Below are 22575 nucleotides of genomic sequence, written 5' to 3' on the forward strand. Positions count from 1 at the left end.
TAATCTTGTGCCATCCAGTCATGTTTATGATGAAGCTGCAGATGTTAATTAAATTATGACAATATTAAATTATTTATATTTATATGAAAGTCAAAATATGTATTATTCCTTCTTATAGAGTACCCCTAAATGTTAATTAATGCATTAGCTATCAAACATGTACCAACATGCAGTTAAGGCTCCATTATTCATGCATGAATCCTTGTGACTCCAGTCAGAGTTAAGGATAGCTCTTTGATTGATTCATGATAAGCTTATGTCTACACTAATCATGAGTTCATGTAATTCAGATATTTGTACATGGTTATTCGTGTACCATTATTGTAAAGTGTTACCAAATAAATATTGGAAACATGATAAAAGCAAGAACATCCAGACCTACAGGTGTAATGTGTACTGACTATTGAACGGTAAGATCTTAAGAGAGGAAGAAAATTCAAAGAATGGAAAGACGGTGTCAGTGAAGGTGGCTGTGAATGTGTGTAGATGTCTGTTAGTTACAGGATCAGAGAATAACACAATTCCTCTGTCATAGTCCAGATCAACTCTCACACGCTCAAGCTTCTGTTTAACACGAAAACCAGACCCTACAAACAGTCCATACAACATACACCAGACATCAGCCTTGAAGAACTCACGTCCCTTCCTTTTGTTTGATGCAGTAGTTACTCCAAGACTCCAATCTGAACTCTCTTTAACCTCCACATCCCAGCAGTGTTTTCCTGAGTTAAAACCCTCTGAACCAAAAACACAGCAATATTCGTCAAATCTCTCTGGATTATCTGGAAGCGGTTGTCTGCTCTCACTCCGTCTCACACTGGTCAGATCATCAGACAGGACAAGAAATGGATTTGCAGTGTTTGGATCCATAATCACAGGAGCTGATGAGACACAATCAACAGATGATTTTATTCTAATGTTCATATAATGATCAAGAGTGAACCAAAAGTATTATTATGAATTACAACACTCGTCCTATTGACCAAACACATCAGACATTTTCCTCTGATCACTGTTATCAGTTAGAAACTCATTTTTATTGTCAGTGTTTAATGGCTTCAGATACAAACATTAATTGTATGATTCAAACATTTGTGTCCATAAAGAGAAACTGATATTTTGGATAAGTTTAAATGAGAATCAATCAATCGCATCTAAGATGAAAAACTAATGAATAATTCTCTGCATGAAACTCTGAGCATCTTCAGCATCATCTGATAATGTTCATTAAACAGGATCTTACTGTTAATGTTCCCTCTAAGTTGTGCGTGGCTGCACACTTCTTGCGTCGCGACCGCAAAGACAAAAAAATGTGCAACGCAAAGGACAGTTGCAAAAATTAGTTGGGAAAGCCATTTGATTGAATTTTAGTAAATGCGAAATAACTGCAATGCTCTGGCAAACTGCCATAGAATTGGTGTCGCTATAGCGTTAAAACTGGTGAATGCGGTTTACAAGTTTCATAGAAAGAGAATGATATGCGCCAAATGAGTCACTGTAGAAATCGAATACTTTAATAGTTGCGGACAAAATAACTCAAAATGAGAGCCAACGCAAGCGCAATTACATGTGAATTAAAACACCATCATGTTTTAAAGAAGAGTGGCTTGATTAAGTGCTGGAAATAGTGGATTATCAGCACAGAACGGTAAAAAAAAAACTCAGAGACATTTACAGTTACACACAGGTGTAGTAGTGTGCAAACTCTACTACATATGGATGCTTAGATAACTATATAACAGTTCACATGTTCTCATTTAAACTGGGTCTCAGTTTAAATGCTTCAGTTTTTCTATTCTATTCTGTTCTATTCTATTCTGTTTTATTCTATATTGAACTATTACTCGTTGAGGGAGTTTCTCCATAACCACATTTTGTAACACACTTCTTCTACACACCCTTTCAAAATGGCAGGATTCATTCAAATGTTTTAATAAAAACGTTCTTATAATGAATTCCAAGACATGTATGAATGTTCCCAAGTGTAATTCTTGAGTGTTTCTTAAGAAGTTCTCAAATATATTTTAAAGAACATCTTAAAATATATTTTCTTATAGAATCTGATAATAGGTTTTGACAGTTGTCTGATTGTTCTATATATTAGTAAGGTTGGCTTGTTTAATCTAACAAATACCTGAATCGTTAAGTGGTAAATGTAACAATATATTTTATAATACAGCAATATGATTATTATGAACATTTTTTTTAAAGATTTTGAAATCCTACATTTTGTCTTAAAAACAGATAAGAAACTCTTAAGTAACTTATACAAAATACTATTATCCCCTCAAGTTATAAAATAATAATAATAATAAGATACTTTTATTCTTAATGTTGTGAATCTGGCCTCAGCTCTCTAAGAAGATTACAAAATTTAAAATTTTCTTCATGAACTCTAGAGACTGTCAGTAAAACAATTATAATGTAAAGTCTTTGAGGAACTTGAGTTCACAATAATATATTTCTGTCAGGACCACTATCGTCAAAATGATAGATACTTAGCATAAAGTTTGGTTTGGCGGTATGGTTCTATTCTGGGCAAACAACTCCCTGCCCATCCATGCAGCCTGTTATGTATGAGCAGGGAGAGCAGCAATAATAACCCCCCTAGGGTTAACAGAACAGAACAAGGCAGATATCATTAATGTACATGATATTTAAGTGTAACACTTTATTCAAGATAAAGGAGTCTGATTAGCAAGGAATATCAGAAAGCCAAGTCCTGACTGTGGCTAAAGGAGGAGCTGGGGATGGAGGAGGGTAATTTGCTCCTGAGCAAGCTGAAAAGCTGCTGAATAATACTGAATAGAGCTTATATAGGAATGCCGCGATAGGTGTCATATTCCTATAGGTAGATGTGATCAGCTGAGAATCAGCTGATGCAAGCTTGACTCACGTGACCTGCCAGAACGCTAACGCTTAATTTGTGGTTCAGTGTTTCAGTCAGAAGAATCACAAATGGAGCCTCCAGTTTCTTTTCACTTTTACACTGTTGAGTCTGTTCTGGACTTGAGTAGATGAAGAAATGAGAAACATTCTCAAAAAAAGTTAATTACATACTTGAACAAGTATGATCTTCACTCACTACCAACTGAAAAAATCTAATACATTTGTACCATGAAAACTGTATGTGTAAGAGCACAGATCATCTCCAGACTCACTATTTTGAACAATGTCCTGCATCTTCTTCCAGACTCTGAAGGGCAGGTTGCCCAAGTAACGTGGCACACGAATCAAAGCTCCAGAAGGCGTTTGTGGATCTGGCTGTGATGAGATCTGGACTCTGGAAGAACATTCAGGAGTCAGAACTGCAGTGGTTTTGGCTTCAGAAGCAGAGAGACCAGAAACACCAGCAGATCACTCACCTTTCCATTGAGACTGGAAACTCCTGCAGAACAAACACACAATTTATCATCAAGAACCCAATCAATCAATCAATCAATCAATGCATGATCTGAAATCAGACCTTTAGAAAGTAGACCCCATTGGCTTTCATCATCTCCTCTGTGTCTTTGATTGTGTGTGAAAGAGCTGAGATGTGTCTGTTGATCTCCTCCAGCTTCTCCTTCATCATCTGCTTCTTCTCCTTCTCTTCCTCACTCAGTGCAGTAATGGTAGCTTCTTCTTCATCTCTGAGAAACTGATGAAGCTTTTCAAACTGCAGTTTAATCTGATGCTCTGTGTGCTCAGCTTGAGACTGCAAATCAAATCACATTCACTTCAATCATCTTAATCAACACACATCAACACTTCACATCATTAATGTCTGATAAACTCGGATAATGATATATAACAGAACCAGAGCCAAATAGCTGCTTATTTACAACATCATAAATGGGAATTTATTATATAAAAAATAACAATCCCAATTGCATATACTGATCCTACATCTGTAATTAAAATGACTCCTTATTGTTACCTCACCTTAATGTGTTGAACTGTTTTTTCAAACTCTCTTTTCAGTTTTTCATTGTGTTTAAGTTTCTCTTGTAAAGACTTCAGTGCTTTACTGAGTTCCTCCTAGAATTGAACACAACACACAAAACACCAGCTGCTTAGAGGATACAGTGCTATGGAAAAGTATTTAATTCCACAAACTAAGTTGAGACATAAATCAAAATCTAGCACAAAACAAAGGCAACCAAAAGGTACTACTAAATACAGTTTGTAAATGACAATATTATTTATTTAACTTAAAAAGTTATTCAAAATGTATTTGCCCCCATAGTTTCTAATTCCCCAAATAAATAAAACTCAATTTATAATGGGGTTAAAACAAAACCAGTCCTGATCACTGCCAAACCTGTTCAATCAAATCAACACTTAAACATAACTTTTTCAACAGCATGAAGTTGGCTAAAATGTCTTAAACAGTAACACAATGCCAAAGGTGAAAGAAACTCCAGAAATGACGAGGAAGAAGGTGATTGAAATACATCAGTCTTTGAAGGGTTACAAAGCTCTTGGCCAGAAATAAAACAAATTCTAAGTTAACCAAAAATAAAATATCAACAGGTACAGATGTTTCCCAACAGCACAGCAGTAATGACTTTATGAATTTCTTTACTTGCAAGATATAACAAAATAAAAACCATGCAACCGCCTGCTATCGTATTGTGCATTGTGCCAGACACTGTGGGTACTGTATCTCCAAAGGAACAATTTAATTCCTCCCTTACTTTAGGAGAGGAAGAACTGTCTGAACTTGTAAAGTCATCTAAATCAACAACATGTATATTGGAACCTATACCTACCAAACTATAAAAATAGATGTTTCCAGAAGTCGTAGAACCTCCTTTTAACTTTATAAACTCTTAATTGTTATTACGACATGTACCAAAAACCTTCAGGCTAGCCTCTTATCGTCTGATCATGGTTGTTTCTCTTTATCAATGATCCCTCTAAGCTGTGCGGCAATTGCGGCAACATACACTTTTAGGGTGGAGGGAGACAGCCTTCGCTCCAACCCCTCCTGGAGGAAGGAAAGCTCAGCTCTGATCGGGTATCTCCAGTGCTCTTGCCGAAGTGATGGTGTCTACCACCGCCTGGGGTAGATCACCTAGGACCTCCGTGTCCCATCTAGAGACCACACGTAGAGGTTCCAGATATCTGGATGCGGGTGCCAAAGGGTGCCCGTCTCTGAGAAAGTAGGTCCTTCCTCAGAGGAATGCACCATGGAGGGGCTGCCGTGAGGAGCATCAGTTCTGGGAACCAGGTCCAGTTGGGCCAGTAAGGCGCAACTAGCAGAACCTGCTCCTTGTCCTCCCTGACCTTGCACAGTGTCTGTGCAAGTAGGCTCACTGGGGGAAACGCATATTTGCATAGGCCCCGGGGGCCAGCTGTGCATCAGTGCATCCACTCAGAGGGTCTCCCCGGTCAGGCAATAGAACAACTGGCAATGGGATGTGTCTGGAGAGGCAAACAGGTCTACCTGTGCGGCTCCGAAGTGTCTCCATATCAGCTGGACCTTATGGGGATGGAGTCTCCATTCTCCCGGAAGCGCAGGCTGTTGTGAGAGCTCGTTGGCTGTACGATTGAGCAGGCCCAGAGTATAAATGGCACGAAGTGATCTCAGATGCTTCTGACTCCATAGGAGCAGATGGCGGGTAAGTTGCGACATACGACGGGAGCGTAGACCACCTTGATGGTTGATGTACGCAACGGTCACAGTGTTGTTTGTACAGACCAGTAGGTGCTTGCCCCGTAGCAGCATTTTGAAGTGGCCCAGTGCAAGGCGTACTGCAAGCAACTCGAGGCAATTGATATGCCAATTCAGATGGGGACCCATCGAAATACCCGAAGCTGCATGCCCATTGTACGTGGCACCCCAGCCTGTGGTGGAGGCATTCGTGAACACAACAGCATGCCTGGACACCTGTACTAGGGGAGCTCCTGCCCATAGAAATGCAGGGTCTGATCATGGGCTGAAAGCTTGGTGACAGGCCGGAGTAATTGTCACTCGGTGCATGCCGCGTTGCCACGCCCATCTCGGGACTCGGCTGTGAAGCCAGTGCTGAAGCGGCCTCATATGAAGCAGTCTGAGCGGTGTTACTGTGGCTGTGGATGCCATATTTCGCAGGATCCTCTGAAATAGTTTCAGTGGGGCCGCTGTCCTGCCCTTGAGAGAATTCAAGTAGTTCAGCACCGAACAAACACGTTCCTCTGTGAGGCGTGCTGTCAGGTTGACCGAGTCCAACTCCAAGAAAAGAGATCCTCTGCACAGGGGAGAGTTTGCTCTTTTCCCAGTTGACCCAAGGTCCCAGTTGGCTAAGGTGACTGAGCACCATGTCCCTGTGTTTGCACAACTGACCTCACGACTGAGCCAGAATGAGCCAGTCGTCGAGATAGTTCCTTCGTGAAGATGTGGGGTGACAAGGACAGCCTGAAGGGGAGGACCTTGTACTGATATGCCCGTCCCTCGAACGCAAAGCAGAGAAATGGCCTGTGCCAAGACATGAAAGTAAGCGTCCTTCAGGTCAATGGCTGTAAATCAATCTTGGGGACAGATGCATTTGAAAATGCGTTTCTGCATCAACATTTTGAATGGTAGCTTGTGAAGGGTCCGGTTTAAAACTCGCAGGTCCAAGATTGGTCTTAACTCACCGCCTTTCTTGGGTACAATGAAATAAGGGCTGTAAAACCCTGACCTCATATCGGCTGGAGGGACCGTCTCTATCGTGTCCTTCGCCAGCAGGACTGCGATTTCTGCCCGTAAGACAGAAGCACCGCTGGTCAGCACAGAGGTGAACTGGATGCCCCTGAACTTGGGGGGACGCCGGGCAAACTGAATCGCATAGCTGAGTCTGATGGTCCGAATGAGCCAGCAAGACGTGCTGGGGAGCTCTAGCCAGGCTCCCAGAGACCATACAAGCGGGACCAGAGGAACCACAGATGTACCCATGGTGGGACAATGTGGTGGAGGACAGGGACCCGACTTGGAAGGCATAGCATCTCGAGGTGGGGTGAAGGTGTGCAGTGCAACACCTACCTGGCTCCAGTGTTGGGCAGGGGGCATGGGAGAAGGCATGGAATTCTCAAACTGGCCCCTGCTGCCCACTGGCGATAGGAGAGGGGGATGAGGCTGGCCAGGCATAGCGTGACACGTCATCCGCACCCTTTTGGACCCCAGATATAGTGGAAACTGCTCTTTTTTTTAATGGTTTGGGGAACAAAAAGGAAACAAAAGATTCTCCACCCGGTCCTCCTCCAGGGGAGGGAGTGGTGTGGTCACCATCTCCCGAACAGCTGTTCCCTCCATCTCTGGGTTGCCCGTCTCAGGGCCGCTTGCACTTCCACTTGCCGCCTGGTATGGCAGGGGCTGGGATGGGCGGTGCCGCACCCCTGCGGCCAGCTCCCCACTGTGGCCTTGGTGGACGCTGCTGCTGAGGCTGAGCAGGGGAGGAGGAAGCCGCAGGGGGGGTGCCCTTGGCGCCGAGCAGGTGGAGCAGCTGCAGCCGGCGGGGTGAAAGAAGCAGTGGGCCGCCGGGGCAGGATATGCTTGATTGCCTCCGTCTGCTTCTGGGCAGCCGAGAACTGCTGGGCAAAGCGCTCGACTGCATTGCTGAATAGGCCGGCCTGGGAGATAGGGGAGTCGAGAAAACTATATTTGTCGGTCTCCCGCATATCCACTAGGTTCAGCCAGACACGTGGCCATCGTCTGACCATGGAGCGCGCAATGACTTCCGTTGCTCTCAGGGCGAGGTCCGTCACTGTGCACAGCTCCTGCATCAACCCTGGGTCAGAACTACCCTCGTGCAACTCCTTTAGTGCCTTGGCCTGGTATACCTGCAGGAGTGCCATGGCATGCAGGGTGGAGGCAGCCTGTCCAGCGGCTCCGTAAGCCTTGACCATAAGAACGGACGAGAACTTACAGGCCTTGGATGGGAGATGCAGGTTACCCCTCCAGGTGGAAGTGCTCCTTGAACACTATTGCATCGCAACCGCGCACTCCACCGGGGGGATCTCTGCGTATCCCCTGGCCATCCCACCATCGAGGGTAGTGAGGGAGGAGGAGGCACCAGACCGGTTTTGGGCAGAAAAATGTCCCGTCCATGACCTTGTTACCTCCTCATGCACTTCCGGGAAGAATGGCACTGAGGCGGGGGCTGAGAACCAGCCCGGGCCGCCCTGAGATACCAGTCGTCTAACGTTGATGGCTCATGACACGGTGCCTCTCTCCACTTGAGCCCGACCGCCTTGTCAGCCCGGGAAAGCATAGCTGTCAATTCTGGGTCAGGCTCGGGCAACGCTACTCTCCCCAAAGGGGGTAACGCAGCCGAGTCCTCATCCCCAGACTCCAGCTCACCCTCCGATGCCGCAATCAACATCTGGTCATCTGGAGGAGCACCGAATGAAATAATGAGGTATCATATTGATCACAAGTTTAATGTGGACTCAGTACTCAGACCATTGTTTTTCATGTTGCCATTGTCACTCCTAGGAGATATCATTAAGCAGCCTGGAGTTTTCACTGTTATACTAACGATACCCAGCTCTATATTTTCTCAAGGCCAGATGAAACATACCAATTTGCAAAAGTCACAAAATGCATAATTGATATAAAAAAAAGATTGACTAGTAACTTCTTACTACTAAACTCAGAAAAAAACAGAGGTTTTGATTATTGAACCTAAAAACTCACATGCTTAAAGGCAAAATATGTAAGATTTTTTAATTAAAATATCCAAAAACCACTAGAACAGTGTTATATATTTTGCTGACTTGTGTACTTACATTATCCCAGATGTTTCGAAGAATGTTTAAATACAGATAAATAAGCAATTTTAACTAGTGACACGGACCGTGTCCATAATGTCATTGTGTCGCCTGCCAATGACGTCATACACCCTAGATTTCCAGTTTTGTAGAAAACATGGAAACACCAAAGACTCTTTAATATGCTATGCATTTTATTAGACAGGTGATGACCGCACAGAGTAGCATTATAACAGAACGTTTAAAATGTATCTAGTGTAAAGAAATTTAACTCTTTTATTTTAGTTTAGGTTTTCAGAGGGGGAATCGAATCTGAAGATTCAAGATCAACCTGATTGAACTGATTCCAAAATTTATAGTTTACACTTTATCAACGGTCGTCCAGCGAGACGTTAACATCAGTATATCTCATCAATTTGAATATTTGTACTATCTCTGGCCAAAGGCTAATACATGCTTTTGATCATTTATAAGCTACGAGCTAGGTAACAAAGGATCTGGGCAGAGTTTAGACTTTAAAATTACACGACACAAGACAATACTTCTTTATAAATGAAACAACAGGTTATTCACTATTCTAGATTACATTGAACTAAACTAATGAAAACACACACACACATACACACAAAAGGTTCAGGAAATCAGTAACGGAGTTCTGAGGAAGTCCCAAAATTCTAGTAAGCTACTAGTTCTTTAACTTGCAACCTGAGAGAATCACAAAGCAGAGATTTGTCTTATCATTACTGCTTAATTAGTTCAGCATCGATTTCAGCAGATAGAAGACTTTGTTTGTTACTTCCGTTTGCGCTGGAAAGCTGAACTGAGTTTTCCTTGTTGGCTGCTTGAGGGAATCCCAGCGTCGTTTGAATGACGTAGTTTCTGGGGATGCCCTCCTGATGAATGGGGTTTCCTGGTGACGCAGAGGCTTTGGCAGTTCTTCTGAAAGAGTCTGAGTTTATAAGACTTTAGGCTTTTGAAGATCTCTGACAGTCACGAAGTTTCAACGAAATCTTTGAGTTCTGGAGTCTCGCTCACATGATGTTACAGCATGTGAGCGCTTTGCAGCGCGGTCACCAAGGCGAAAAGCCAAAGATCTAGAGAGAGAGAGAGAGAGCAAGCCACAAGGGCGTTGTGTCCATTTTTAAGCAGGCTGATTTTTGTCCACCCCCTGCCGATTGTTCCAATCAGATATTGGCTCCGGGGCTTAGCCATGCCCCATACTGCTCCTTTATCATGCATGGATCACATGCTTCCCGTGGGGAGTATTTCTGCAAGTTTTAATAACTTATTATAAAGTGTCGTACAACACACACTGTTCAAAATAACACATTTTCATTCATTTCACTGTTCTGGAAATAAGACAAGCTTTCGTTCAACATCAAACAACAGGTCTCTGGCATACACGTTAATAACCTTAACTACTAAAAAGGGTTATAAAGCATTGATTAAACTTCATAGGTTACAATAAACACATCATGCATAGAAAGGCACAAAACATATTATTTGTGAATATAGTTGCCCTTTTATACTTTTAAATTTTTTTAAATGATTGTCTTTCAAAATCGTCATGCAAGGTACTGTTTCTTTTGTTGTAAGAAAAGAGGGTCAGTTGGGTTTCAGAAAGGGCAGGAAGCAGGTGGTCAAGAGTCATGTGATAGTCACGTATAGATCCAGTGTTTGCAGGCCTGAGGTTAATTTACTCGTCCTTATACTTTTAAATTTTTTTAAATGATTGTCTTTCAAAATCGTCATGCAAGGTACTGTTTCTTTTGTTGTAAGAAAAGAGGGTCAGTTGGGTTTCAGAAAGGGCAGGAAGCAGGTGGTCAAGAGTCATGTGATAGTCACGTATAGATCCAGTGTTTGCAGGCCTGAGGTTAATTTACTCGTCCTTTTCCTGTTGGATATAATAGTTCCATACATTGTGCGATCACAAGGTATCTCTCAACTATATGTTGTGAAAGAACTTTTTAGTTCTCGATACAAAAAGATCTCTGTTGTCTCCTGATGTGGATTAGTTTAGACCTCGTGATGAGTTGATTCAATGGCATATCCGTGTCTGTTCATGATAGAAATCCTACACTAGTATGATAAAAACAGCGCTGCTTACATCCGCTGCTTTCCGGAAGCTTTCAGCTTTCAGCAGCCTTGTTTTGCTTTGACGGTTTTCCGCCTCACTCTGCTTCATACTACGATGCTAATAAATCTTTAATACATTAGCTCATCCATGATCATGATTTCTGCCCGAGTCCCAACGGATTGCTTCGGCGGTGGGGATGAAGACGACAACTCCAATAATTCCACACTCAGTCACGGCGTCATCTAACTACGCCTTTGTTTCTTTGTTTGTTGTGAATACACGCCCTCTAGTGGCAAAAAATTACATATTGTGCCTTTAACTCTTTCTAATTCTCGAAGGATGTTCTGTTAAGTCCTCATCATCAGTTGAACTTAGGTGTGTTATTTGATAGCAATCTGTCATCTGAAGGCCATATATCTAGCATTTGTGAAACCATTTTTCCATCTTAAAAATATCTCTAAATTAATACATATGTTGTCAATGTCTAATGCTGAAAAGTTAATCCATGCATGCATGACCTCACAGCTAAATTATTGTACTGTATTACTGGATGGTTGACATGCAGGCCAAATAAACTCCAGCTGGTTCAAAATGCATCAGCCAGAGTTCTCACTAGAAGGAAAAAATCTGTTCATACTGTATATTAGCCTGGTTCTGTCAACACTGCACTGGTGCCCTAATAAACATTGTATAATTTTTTTTAATTCTACTTAATTTAAGTAATTCTACTTTTAATTACTTATAAAGCACTGGTTTAGCTCCTGTCACAGATATATTCAGTTTGTTTTCGCTATCATGGTCTTTGCTTCATTCGTCACATGTGTTTCTTTGTTTGATTTTTCCACCACTCCTGGTCACCGTCATAATGAGTTCACTGTTTTCAGCTGTGTTTGATTGATTACCTCATTTGTAGTCACTCCTTAAGTTGTACCTTCCTTTCATTCTGTGTCAGGTCACTGTTGTGTTAAGTGTGTTTTGCTTTTGCCTGTTTGCCTGCTTGTTGGAATAGTATTATTAAACTTTGTGTTTTGGAATGTAATTCATCGTCTTCATCTCTCTTCCTGCATTCACCCATGACAGATGACCGGATTTGCTGTAGTGGCTCGTATGAGTCATGATTTTGTCACCTACATGAAGGACTTTTGCCATCTAGCCTTTATTGAAAAAAAGTCATTGTTTTGGATCGGGGCTAATTATTACCATCCCGTTGACTTCCCAGACGCTTCTGGACTTAACTGGAGAGATGCCATCATTAGGTGCCTGAAGAGTGTCTTTTCCAGTCCAGAGCCGGAATCACCCCCATCGACCAGGAAGAATTTGTGTGAGCCCCCTGCAGATGGAGAGCTACAGCCTGCTGAGATGCGTCAGCCTTCGCCCAAGGAGAAGAGGACAGTGCTGACCCTCGCCCCAGAAGAGGAGGCCCACAGTGAGTCTGACCAGAAGTGTGAGTCTGCAACATCAGAGGATGAGGGAGTAGTAAATGTGGACCATGGGGACTGGCTGACTGACTGGGAAACAGAAGCATTGTCTCCCACCCTATCCCACCTGGTACCTTCATCATTGCTGTTTCTAGACAGTATTACAAACTGTATTGACTATTAATTATTAATTTCATCAATCTGCATGGACTGTGTGATACTTACTGTTATCCTATCAAGATTTTTATCGTCACGATCGCCACAAAGCTCAGCCTGTTTTGTATCCCTGCCACTGCCAGATGTTTACAACTTTGGGCCATCTCCAGGGATGCCCTGCTGTGATGGTGAGCCACAGACCGTGCAAGGTCATGCAACCACCAGCAGCATCTGTGCAAGAGGATCCTGCGGCTCTGCCTCTGGCCTTTGATCCTTCGCTCCTTCTCGGTCGACCTGTCTGCTCCGCCTTGGCTCCCTCCCACCTTTGGCTCCACCAGAGACCCTCGGCCTTGTGGCTCCAACAGGTTCCCTTGTTCCACCGGCTCCCCTTGGTCAATCGTCACTCTACTTCCACCACGGACTTATGGGCCGTTTACTGTGCTCTGACCCTCCACCCCTATGGCTGCAGTTTTCTCCCTCCCTTCAGCATCACCCGTGTCCTCCGTCACACTGACTCTGCCTCAGCCCTCGAGTACTCTGGCTCTGCCTCCGATGCTCGTGACGAGCATGGAACCACCTAGGTCTCCAGCACCAGTGATGTTGCTCCGTTTTATCAAACTTCTGTCTGTGCATATGGATCCATCGGCCTTGTCTCCTGCTGTTGTCCCCCAGCTGTTGTCAGCCACTACACCATCTTGGCTCCTCCCTTCCTCGACTCCTCTGTCGGCTGTCATCACTGCTGGGCTCTGGGTTTGCGCCTTTTGCCACCATCGCCGCCAGAGAATCATCGTTGCCCACTAGCCGCTCTTCCTCAGTCACCGCCTCCTGTCACCATCTCTTCACCACATCCTCGTCTACCTCCAAAACCCCCTCCATCCCTCCCTCTTCTATCATTTATTATGGTGTGAGGTCGTGCCTTGCCCGAGGGGGGTGTACTGTCACAGTTATGTTCAGTTTGTTTCTGACTCTGCCTCAGCCCTCGAGTACTCTGGCTCTGCCTCCGATGCTCGTCACCATGGAACCACCTAGGTCTCCAGCACCAGTGATGTTGCTCCGTTTTATCAACCTTCTGTCTGTGCATATGGATCCATCGGCCTTGTCTCCTGCTGTTGTCCCCCAGCTGTTGTCAGCCACTACACCATCTTGGCTCCTCCCTTCCTCGACTCCTCTGTCGGCTGTCATCACTGCTGGGCTCTGGGTTTGCGCCTTTTGCCACCATCGCCGCCAGAGAATCATCGTTGCCCACTAGCCGCTCTTCCTCAGTCACCGCCTCCTGTCACCATCTCTTCACCACATCCTCGTCTACCTCCAAAACCCCCTCCATCCCTCCCTCTTCTATCATTTATTATGGTGTGAGGTCGTGCCTTGCCCGAGGGGGGTGTACTGTCACAGTTATGTTCAGTTTGTTTCAGTTATCATTGACTTTATTTGTTTTCATTCATCACATGTTACTTTGTTTGATTTTCCTGCCATTCCTTGTTACCATGGTGATCGTCATTATGAATTTGTCGTTTTCATCTTTCACCCATGACAGTTCCCCAGTATTTGAGTGAGCTTCTGTCACATTACAGTCCCTTGTAAGACCCCAAATTATCTCCCCATGAAACCAAACGTCAGGAACTCACAAAAACAGTTGCCATGCAATAAAACTAATCTGGAGAGGAGATCTCCAAAGAGAGCAAATGACGCCACCATGCCAAAATTTATATCCTTGCTCATTTACGACCCCCTCTCCCTTTTCTCCCCAAAAAGGCTTCACTGAACGTTCACTAAGAATGTCCATATACCACATGTGTTGTATCTTGTGATCTGTTGTTTTTCCCCTTCATGTTTAGTATTAATCTGAAGGTCTCCGTGCGATTGGTAAAATGGTCTCAATTTTACAGCAGTCACATATATTATGAGAAAGATTGAAAACTTGAATTGTGTTCTGCTGCTGAGGGGTGTCTCCCTTAACGTGTGGTCAGAGTATTTTCCTATTTGCGGCCAGATGTGCCCTCGGGTCACGAGATCCTAACAAACCAAAATATCTTTTATGTTTCTACAACTGATTTGAAGATTTTTTTGTTCTTGTCTGGATAGGAGCAAAGTAGCATTATAGTAATTTGGGATTATGTAACCAGAAAACACCTACACTTTGTGTGAGCCTCTGGAGCTCTGCATCCAAATCTCTTTGACATGATACATTTTTACCTGACAAATAAAATGTTATATTTGATTTGTTCTGAGCTCTTCTGAAATTATTTCTAGTAGATTAAAGTGCAGTCTGCTGTTTCCGCAAATCTGCGTCCAGGATAGATCAAGTGAATTTCTGTGCGACACCGGGTCCTTAATGAACAAATAATTGAAAGTATGGGATATTCAAAATAGAAAAATGTCTAAATTAATACATAATTGATATTTGTGATCAGTTTTTAATTAGAAATACAATCACTTGAAACTGGAGTCATTAAACACGGAGCTAGACTAAAATTGAAACTAAATCTTGATAAATTAAGTGAACTTTGCAGAAGCGCAAGTAACCGTCTGAACATGCAGGAAACCTTCAACCACCATTGGATTCTGTTGTTGGGCCAGTTTGGGTGGTCCTTACACCCTCATGCCCATTATGCTCTTATTTAGCACCCAAACTCTGGAACAGTCTTCCTAGCATTATTCGGGAGGCAGGCATACTCTGGCAGTTTAAATCTAGATTAAAGACACTTTTTGCCTTAGCATACACAAATGTACAAACACAACTATACAATGAAACTCCCTATAAAGGGACATTAGGCTGCATTAATTAGAGCATCTGGAATCAGGGACATTTCCCAATAACAATGTCCCTGGTTACATCATAAGAAGAACTGCATCTACACGCATGTTAGTCTGTCTCTTCTATATTCTGAGGTTGACAGTCAGATGCATCCAGTCCCTATCCAGACCAGATGGTAGAGCTGCTCCCGTGAGTGTCCACAACACTGCCTTTCACAATCAGTAAAGACCTTGATGAGACGAGTTACCAGATACTCTACAGAAGAGAACTGGTCCCCAACTGAACCTAGTTTCTCGCAAGTTTTTTTTTTTCCCCATCCCATCACCTGATGGAGTTTGGGTTCCTTGCCACTGTCGCCTTTGGCTTGCTTAGCTGAGGTCGGTAGAGCAGCTTTATAGTTAGGGATGTGCATCTCCATAACTGAGGCCGATGCGATACGCATCTCGATGCATAGCCAACGATATGATACGATACATTGAAGATACATATAAAGTAGCTAGCGATGCGATGCAATACACCCCTAATGCGATGCAGTGCGATCCGATTTCAATTCGATCGGATTCAACAATACGATTCGATGCAATGGAAAAATTTATTTGGTTCAGACAGACAGCAAATCATAAATTAACTTGTGTCTTCTGACTTCTAACGCCTTGAGGCCTGTTTCATAAAACAAGTTTACCAAATAGGCCAGCCTTATTTCAGTTAGCATGACTCACTGTCAAATGATTTGGTTCCATAAAACAAATTTAAGAAAGATCAAAATCAGTCACTGTGGCAACTTATGCTGGAAAGCTAACCTGGTCCAGGGCAGGCAAACTGTCAGACTAAGCTGAGCTCCTCTAACACTGAACAATAGGAATGCAATGATATTACCACTGACTCGCTCACATACTATCATAGTGTAACGAAAGTCAACTGAAGGCGAGCGTAGTGAGAACCCAAGTGCAGTTTTATTCAAACAAGGTGAAATCCAAAATCCAAACATAATCCAAACAAGATACACAGACTTGACTTGATCTGACTAGGCATGAAACAGACTCAACATGGCATGAACAGACTAGACTCACCGACAGCAGGTTACAACATCAAAGCTAGACAAAGTACAAAGGCAACATGCGGGCTATTTATATCAAGCATTGAGGGTCACATGACAAAGACAAATCAATGGGGAACAAGGCACATGACTAAAGCAACCAATGAGAACATAACACAGACAAGGGAATCACATGACTAGACAATAACCAATGAGAGCATGACACATACACAAGGCAGAGCGACATGAGGTAGGGGAATCGTGACACTAACAGCAGGAATCAAACTACAAAATAAAAGACACAAAAACAATAACATGAAACAAAACCCAAACACCACATTACACATAGCCATGCAGCCTTTTTCTCTGGTTTTATGACAGCTGTACCTTTTATAGTTAGAACAGATAGCATTAGAACTTTACAATCTAACATTGCCCTTTAAAGCATTAAAATCACTAAACTAAAAGTTAAAATCACTAAATTAAAAACTGCTATAAGAAACACACATTAAGTAGTAATTAAGTAATAAGCTTAGTAATTAGGACTGTATTAGCTTACATTTTATTTACCCATTACAATAGTCACTTTACAGTTACTGCTATCATAAGAATACACCTATATGTAGGTTTAAAATTCTACAAAAGGCACATTTAATGTCCAACAACGAATATTTTAGCAAAATGCATATTTGACTCTGCACGCTCCGTCTGTTTAGCGTGCATGTGCGCAGCAGCACTCGTTCACTTGCGTATGCCTCGCCCACTCCTGACAGCAAGCAAAATGGATATATTTGCATGACTTTCTAACATTTACAGAGGAAAAATATACTCATGACATGTCAGTTATGCACTGAGGAAAACACAACGTCTCAAATGCATTAAACAGCACAAATATATTCGCTGTTTGCCATGGTGGATCGAACTGATCCATGATCGACATTAAGGGCTGCTCAGTTTTACATACATTCTAAATCATGAACATCTTAAAGACATCTAATAGATGTCTATTTGACATCTAAAAGGAAACGTCCTATAGACGTATTGCAGATGAGCAAACTCTCTAAAAAATATGTCTTGCAGATGTAAATGCAGACGTCAAATAGACGTCTCCGAGATGTACGTGTGCTCTCAGGGTTAAGATTAAGCGTCCACAAATTAGTTAGATTGTGTGAACTTACATTGTCATTTATGGAACTGATTTAGCCCCGATTGATTTGTTAGGTTATTTCAAGTCAGATTTTGGACTTTAATCCCCGCTTTTCCTCAGGTCTCTGAAGTGTTGTTGTGATAGCCTACGTCATATTCACACACAGCGGGGATGAGAGAATGCGCTTGAGAAACAGTTTCGAGAGGAGAAATCAATCTACATATAAAATATGCACTGAGGAAAACACAACGTCTCAAATGCATTAAACAGCACAAATATATTCGCTGTTTGCCATGGTGGATCGAACTGATCCATGATCGACATTAAGGGCTGCTCAGTTTTACATACATTCTAAATCATGAACATCTTAAAGACATCTAATAGATGTCTATTTGACATCTAAAAGGAAACGTCCTATAGACGTATTGCAGATGAGCAAACTCTCTAAAAAATATGTCTTGCAGATGTAAATGCAGACGTCAAATAGACGTCTCCGAGATGTACGTGTGCTCTCAGGGTTAAGATTAAGCGTCCACAAATTAGTTAGATTGTGTGAACTTACATTGTCATTTATGGAACTGATTTAGCCCCGATTGATTTGTTAGGTTATTTCAAGTCAGATTTTGGACTTTAATCCCCGCTTTTCCTCAGGTCTCTGAAGTGTTGTTGTGATAGCCTACGTCATATTCACACACAGCGGGGATGAGAGAATGCGCTTGAGAAACAGTTTCGAGAGGAGAAATCAATCTACATATAAAATATTGGTCACTTTCTAAACAATAAAAGTGTAGCCATCCACTAGTAATTATATATAAATCAGTTTTTACCGATGCAAATATGTTAGAAACGATGCATCACGATCAAATGAACTTGTATCCGATGCACACTTTTTAAACCAATGCATCGCTTCGTTTACTTTTTTGAAACTGAACTGAACTGAATAAACTTTAAACTGACTGAATTGAAAATCACATTGCTGTATTACATTTGAAGATCTAAGACTAGTATGAGATGTACACAAAAACAAAAAATATCCATATGGGAGCAAATACTTTTTCCACAGTACATTATGCGTTATATGAAGGTGAGTAAAAATGCAGAGAGAAGAGAGAAATACTGAGTGCATGAATGCGATGATATCTGTGTTTAATGACTTATTGTTCTTTCCATATGAAAAAACAAGCATTTTGTCTTACCTTATATGATGGAACAACTTCATCGATGGGTCTGAATTTGTGATTTTCATGTTGTTGTGAATCTCTGCACACGAAACACACAGACTGTTTGTCCTCCAGACAGAAGAGTTTGAGTTTCTCACTGTGTAAACTGCAGATCTCCTCAGATCCTGATGAACGCCTCTCATTTATTTCTTTCAGTAATGACTCACACAAGTTTTTCAATGCAAGATTAAGAGGAGGATGTTGATTTGAGGATCTTCTTCTGCAGACAGGACACTCCCGAGTTTTCTTGGTTCTCCAGAACTGTTGAAGACACTCTTTACAGAAGCTGTGACTACATGATAAAATAACAGGATCCTTAAAGATTTCATGACACACAGGACAACTATAGTCATTTTGAGATTGTGATGCCATTTTCACTGTTTGAGCTCCAGCAATCTGAACTTTACTTTCACTTTCTGAAATATGGTTTTAAAAATGAATCACCATAAGTCACAAAGATCTGCTGTCTGTTTAGAAACAAACTCCTCAAAAATCCTAGAAAGTGTTTCTGTTCCGTCTCCACTGATCGCTGATTCCTTTTTGCTTTTGAGATATTGAGAAAGAAAGAAGAAATAACAAGTCAGCCTCTTCCTATTCAGTGAGTTTCTGATCACCTTTGGTGTGTTAAAATAGGTCAAAGATCAACATCAGGATATATTTAGGTTAAACTTTAACAAAATGCACTCAAAATTAACTTGCATTGAAACTTTCTCAAGAATAATGTGAGAAAACCTTAAATCAAACACAAAAGAACAATTAAAAGCACAAACATTGAAAATGAAAAGAACAAAGACAATTTTTTTTGTACAGTGCGTGCATAATTATTATGCAAGGTGATATTCTGTTCATAATTTTTAAAGCACATTTTAATAATTCCAAATCACATCAATCTTAATAACTACTATTAATTTTACATATAATGATTTATATGTTATATATGAATGTTAGGTCAATGATTCAATCACCCATTCACAAGGACAGTCACTTGCTTCGTTCCTGAATGAATCAGCTGTTTGAACGAATAGATTGAATAAATGAATCCAGGACAAAGTCGCTGGCTGCGTCCGAAACCATCTATTTCTCGAATATATAGTAGGCGAAAAGCAGTAGGCGAGTGAATAAGTATGTCCGAATCCTTAGTATTCATAAAAGAGTAGGCGAGAATTAACTGGGTGACCTACTAATTCTCGCGAGATTCAGACACGCATCTACTTAAAGTGCGTCCGAAACCACCTACTTCTCTACTACACTCTTAAAAATAAAGGTGCTTCACGATGCCATAGAAGAACCTTTTTGTCTAAATGGTTCCATAAAGAACCTTTAACATCTGAAGAACCTTTCTGTTTCACAAAAGGTTCTTCGTGGCGAAAGAAGGTTCTTCAGATTACAAAAAGGTAAGAAAGAGATGGTTCTTTAAAAAACCTTTGACTGAATGGTTATTTGTGGACCCAAAAATGGTTCTTCTATGGCATCGCTTGAAGAACCTTTTGAAGCACCTTTATTTTGAAGAATGTATATAGTAGGGGAAAAGCAGTAGGCGAGCGAATAAGTATGTCCGAAACCTCAGTATTCATAAAAGAGTAGTCGAGAAGTTCCCGGATGTCCTACTGCTTCTGTCCAGCTTCTTGAGTGCTCGTCGATGGATACTTTTCTATCCCAGGAGGCCACGCGAGAGGATACATCATAAAGAAGAAGAAGAGGATGCGTCATAATCGAACATGGCAGAAAATTTGAATGAGGGTGTTTACAAATGTATGTATTACAAACCAAAAACACGGTTCCTTATTTTAAATTTGCATTTGTTGAACTACTTTGGAGCAAATTGTTGAAAGTGTAAAGATGCTAAATGGGATAGTATAGTTGTGATGTTGCTGTAAATACACGTTTTATTATGTATAGCTAACAGGCGGGCTCCAGGAAGCACACGCACATCTCCAAAGTAGATTTCCATACATTTTAAACCATATACATCTTAAATACGATTACTAAATGTCTATTTAATATCTGGTAGGAAAATCTTCGATATGAATTTCATAGAAGTATGTCTAATAGGTCCTAGATATGAAGTAGACATCTGAGTGATGTATATGTGTGTTATTGCGTAGTACAATTCACTGTTGTCAGCACTGTTTGCAATAGATGAATGTAAGTAATGTAAATACATTTCCATAAAGTAACTAAATCAAAGTAATCTATTTTATTTGTCCATTAGTACTGTTGAAAAACTGAGGCACATTTGTGTTGGATAAAAACCTACTTAACACATCATCAACTACCTCAAAATGTAAATGTAGTTTTGAGCACACAAATCTCAGAGGTAACTTGACTCTTGTCTGGATGTTACAGGGACAGATGAGCACACACGTCTGCTTATCCGGTGGAGACCGACTAATGAAGCCCTCTTCACCAGAAAGCAGAATGCTGCCATCAAAGGCTTTGAGTGAGTATACTACAGAAATGAAAAAAATCTTTTAAATCTCAAGTTGTAGTTCATTTAAATTATTGTAATTTCAAATAGAGTTATCACAGCACTTTTCTGATTCTTGATTCCTGTGCATTTGCTGCAGAGCTTTTGTGGTGGAGCAGGACCTGCAAGGAAAGGTGATTTGTGAAAAAAAGGGAAAACCTGAAACAAAAATATAAATAAGATCATTCTGTTACTTCTAATACAGAAATCAAATGACATTGTGCTGTTAAAATGACTGTTTTTGTATTATATTTGTGCGTCTTTGCAGGATCTGAAATGTCTGCAGACTGGTGTGTGCAGTGAGGATGGAGAAGTCCACAGCAGCATCCTAGAAATGGTTTAGTGCCATGGATGAGACGCTCCATCACTCCACCTCTTACTGTCTCATCAGGACCAGATGCTGCTATGGTCTCTTTATCCTCAGTGACCCCAGAGCCAGCGAGAGCATCTAGAGAAAAACCAAAAGACACTGAGGACGTGATTTTGTCCTGCTGGCTTGTTCATACAACATCAGTCAATGAAACCTGAGTTTCAGAAGCTTTAAAAGCATCATCAAATAATGTCATGAAGCTTCTGAAAGTCAGTCTCCCATCGACTGATATTGTATGAACAGAAACCAGCAGAGGACAAACTTAACTAAAATCAACTTTTGTGTTCAGAAAAACAAAACAAAAATTGAACAGTGTGGAGGCGAGTAAATAATGACTGAATTTATGTTTGGATGAACTAACCCTTTAAACCCCCCAAATAGAAACTGTATGAAATATATGCAAGCATTTATATTATAGTAGTACCTTGAAGAAATAAACTTGAAGAAATAAGCAGCTTTATTGAGCGTTTGTGCCCAAGACACAAAAAAGGGTTTACAAAAATCACATTTACATTTATTCATTTGTCAGACACTTTTATCCGAAGTGACTTACAGTGCTCTTATTACAGGGACCCCAATCCCCCTGCAGCAACCTGGAGTAAAGAGCCTTGCTGAAGGACACACATGTTCTCCTGCTTTTATTCAGGGTTGTGTGGATCAGGAGCATCATCATGGTCTTCCTCATCCCCTCTGTGTACTCCGACAATAGCCTCGATGCCCCTTTCCCATCCATGATCAGATTCAGTCTGACTGCAGCAGTGAGGGTCGTGATGGACGGCAGAGACAGCTGAAGGTGGACACAGTGGTCAGCTGCTTCATCAGAATAAAGCTGCAGAACTGTCTCAGCTGTGTTGAGATGCAGTAGATGTGGGCTCACCGTCTGTAAATACATCATTGTTAGAACAATGTTTGAATAAAGCTTTGTTTCATGTGTCGATGACTTGTATTTATTTATTGACATGGTTACTTTTATTTTTACTCATTTATTCATGTTTCCTGTTTTCGGTAAATCAAATATAATTGTTTCATTAACTTGTGCATTAATTCATTACTTGACTGAAAATGTAGATTCACATTGGCTGCGTTTGTCTAGTGTGTAGTCATGCATAGCTATGGCATATGACAAAAATTCCATTTTGCTAATTATTGGTCAGCATTTATCATTATTATTGTTCATAAGTGTTGGGGTGGGCTAGCAATGCATTCTGGGGTAA

At 41.4% G+C, this 22575-nt stretch overlaps 1 protein-coding gene across 1 annotated transcript; it reads right to left on the minus strand.

The window, feature by feature from the left end:
• Window positions 1–378: 378 nt before the first annotated feature.
• Window positions 379–18896, minus strand: LOC107563745 (zinc-binding protein A33-like). Its single transcript, XM_016248688.1, has 6 exons — window positions 18501–18896; window positions 3925–4020; window positions 3467–3697; window positions 3366–3388; window positions 3162–3283; window positions 379–881 (listed from the first exon to the last, which is right to left on the minus strand). The coding sequence occupies exons 1-6, from the start codon at window positions 18894–18896 to the stop codon at window positions 379–381; spliced, it is 1371 nt and encodes a 456-aa protein (XP_016104174.1).
• Between the last annotated feature and the right edge of the window lie 3679 nt (window positions 18897–22575).

This window comes from Sinocyclocheilus grahami, unplaced genomic scaffold, assembly GCF_001515645.1.
Source record: "Sinocyclocheilus grahami isolate Dianchi unplaced genomic scaffold, SAMN03320097.WGS_v1.1 scaffold888.1, whole genome shotgun sequence".
In the NCBI taxonomy this organism is placed as follows: domain Eukaryota; kingdom Metazoa; phylum Chordata; class Actinopteri; order Cypriniformes; family Cyprinidae; genus Sinocyclocheilus; species Sinocyclocheilus grahami.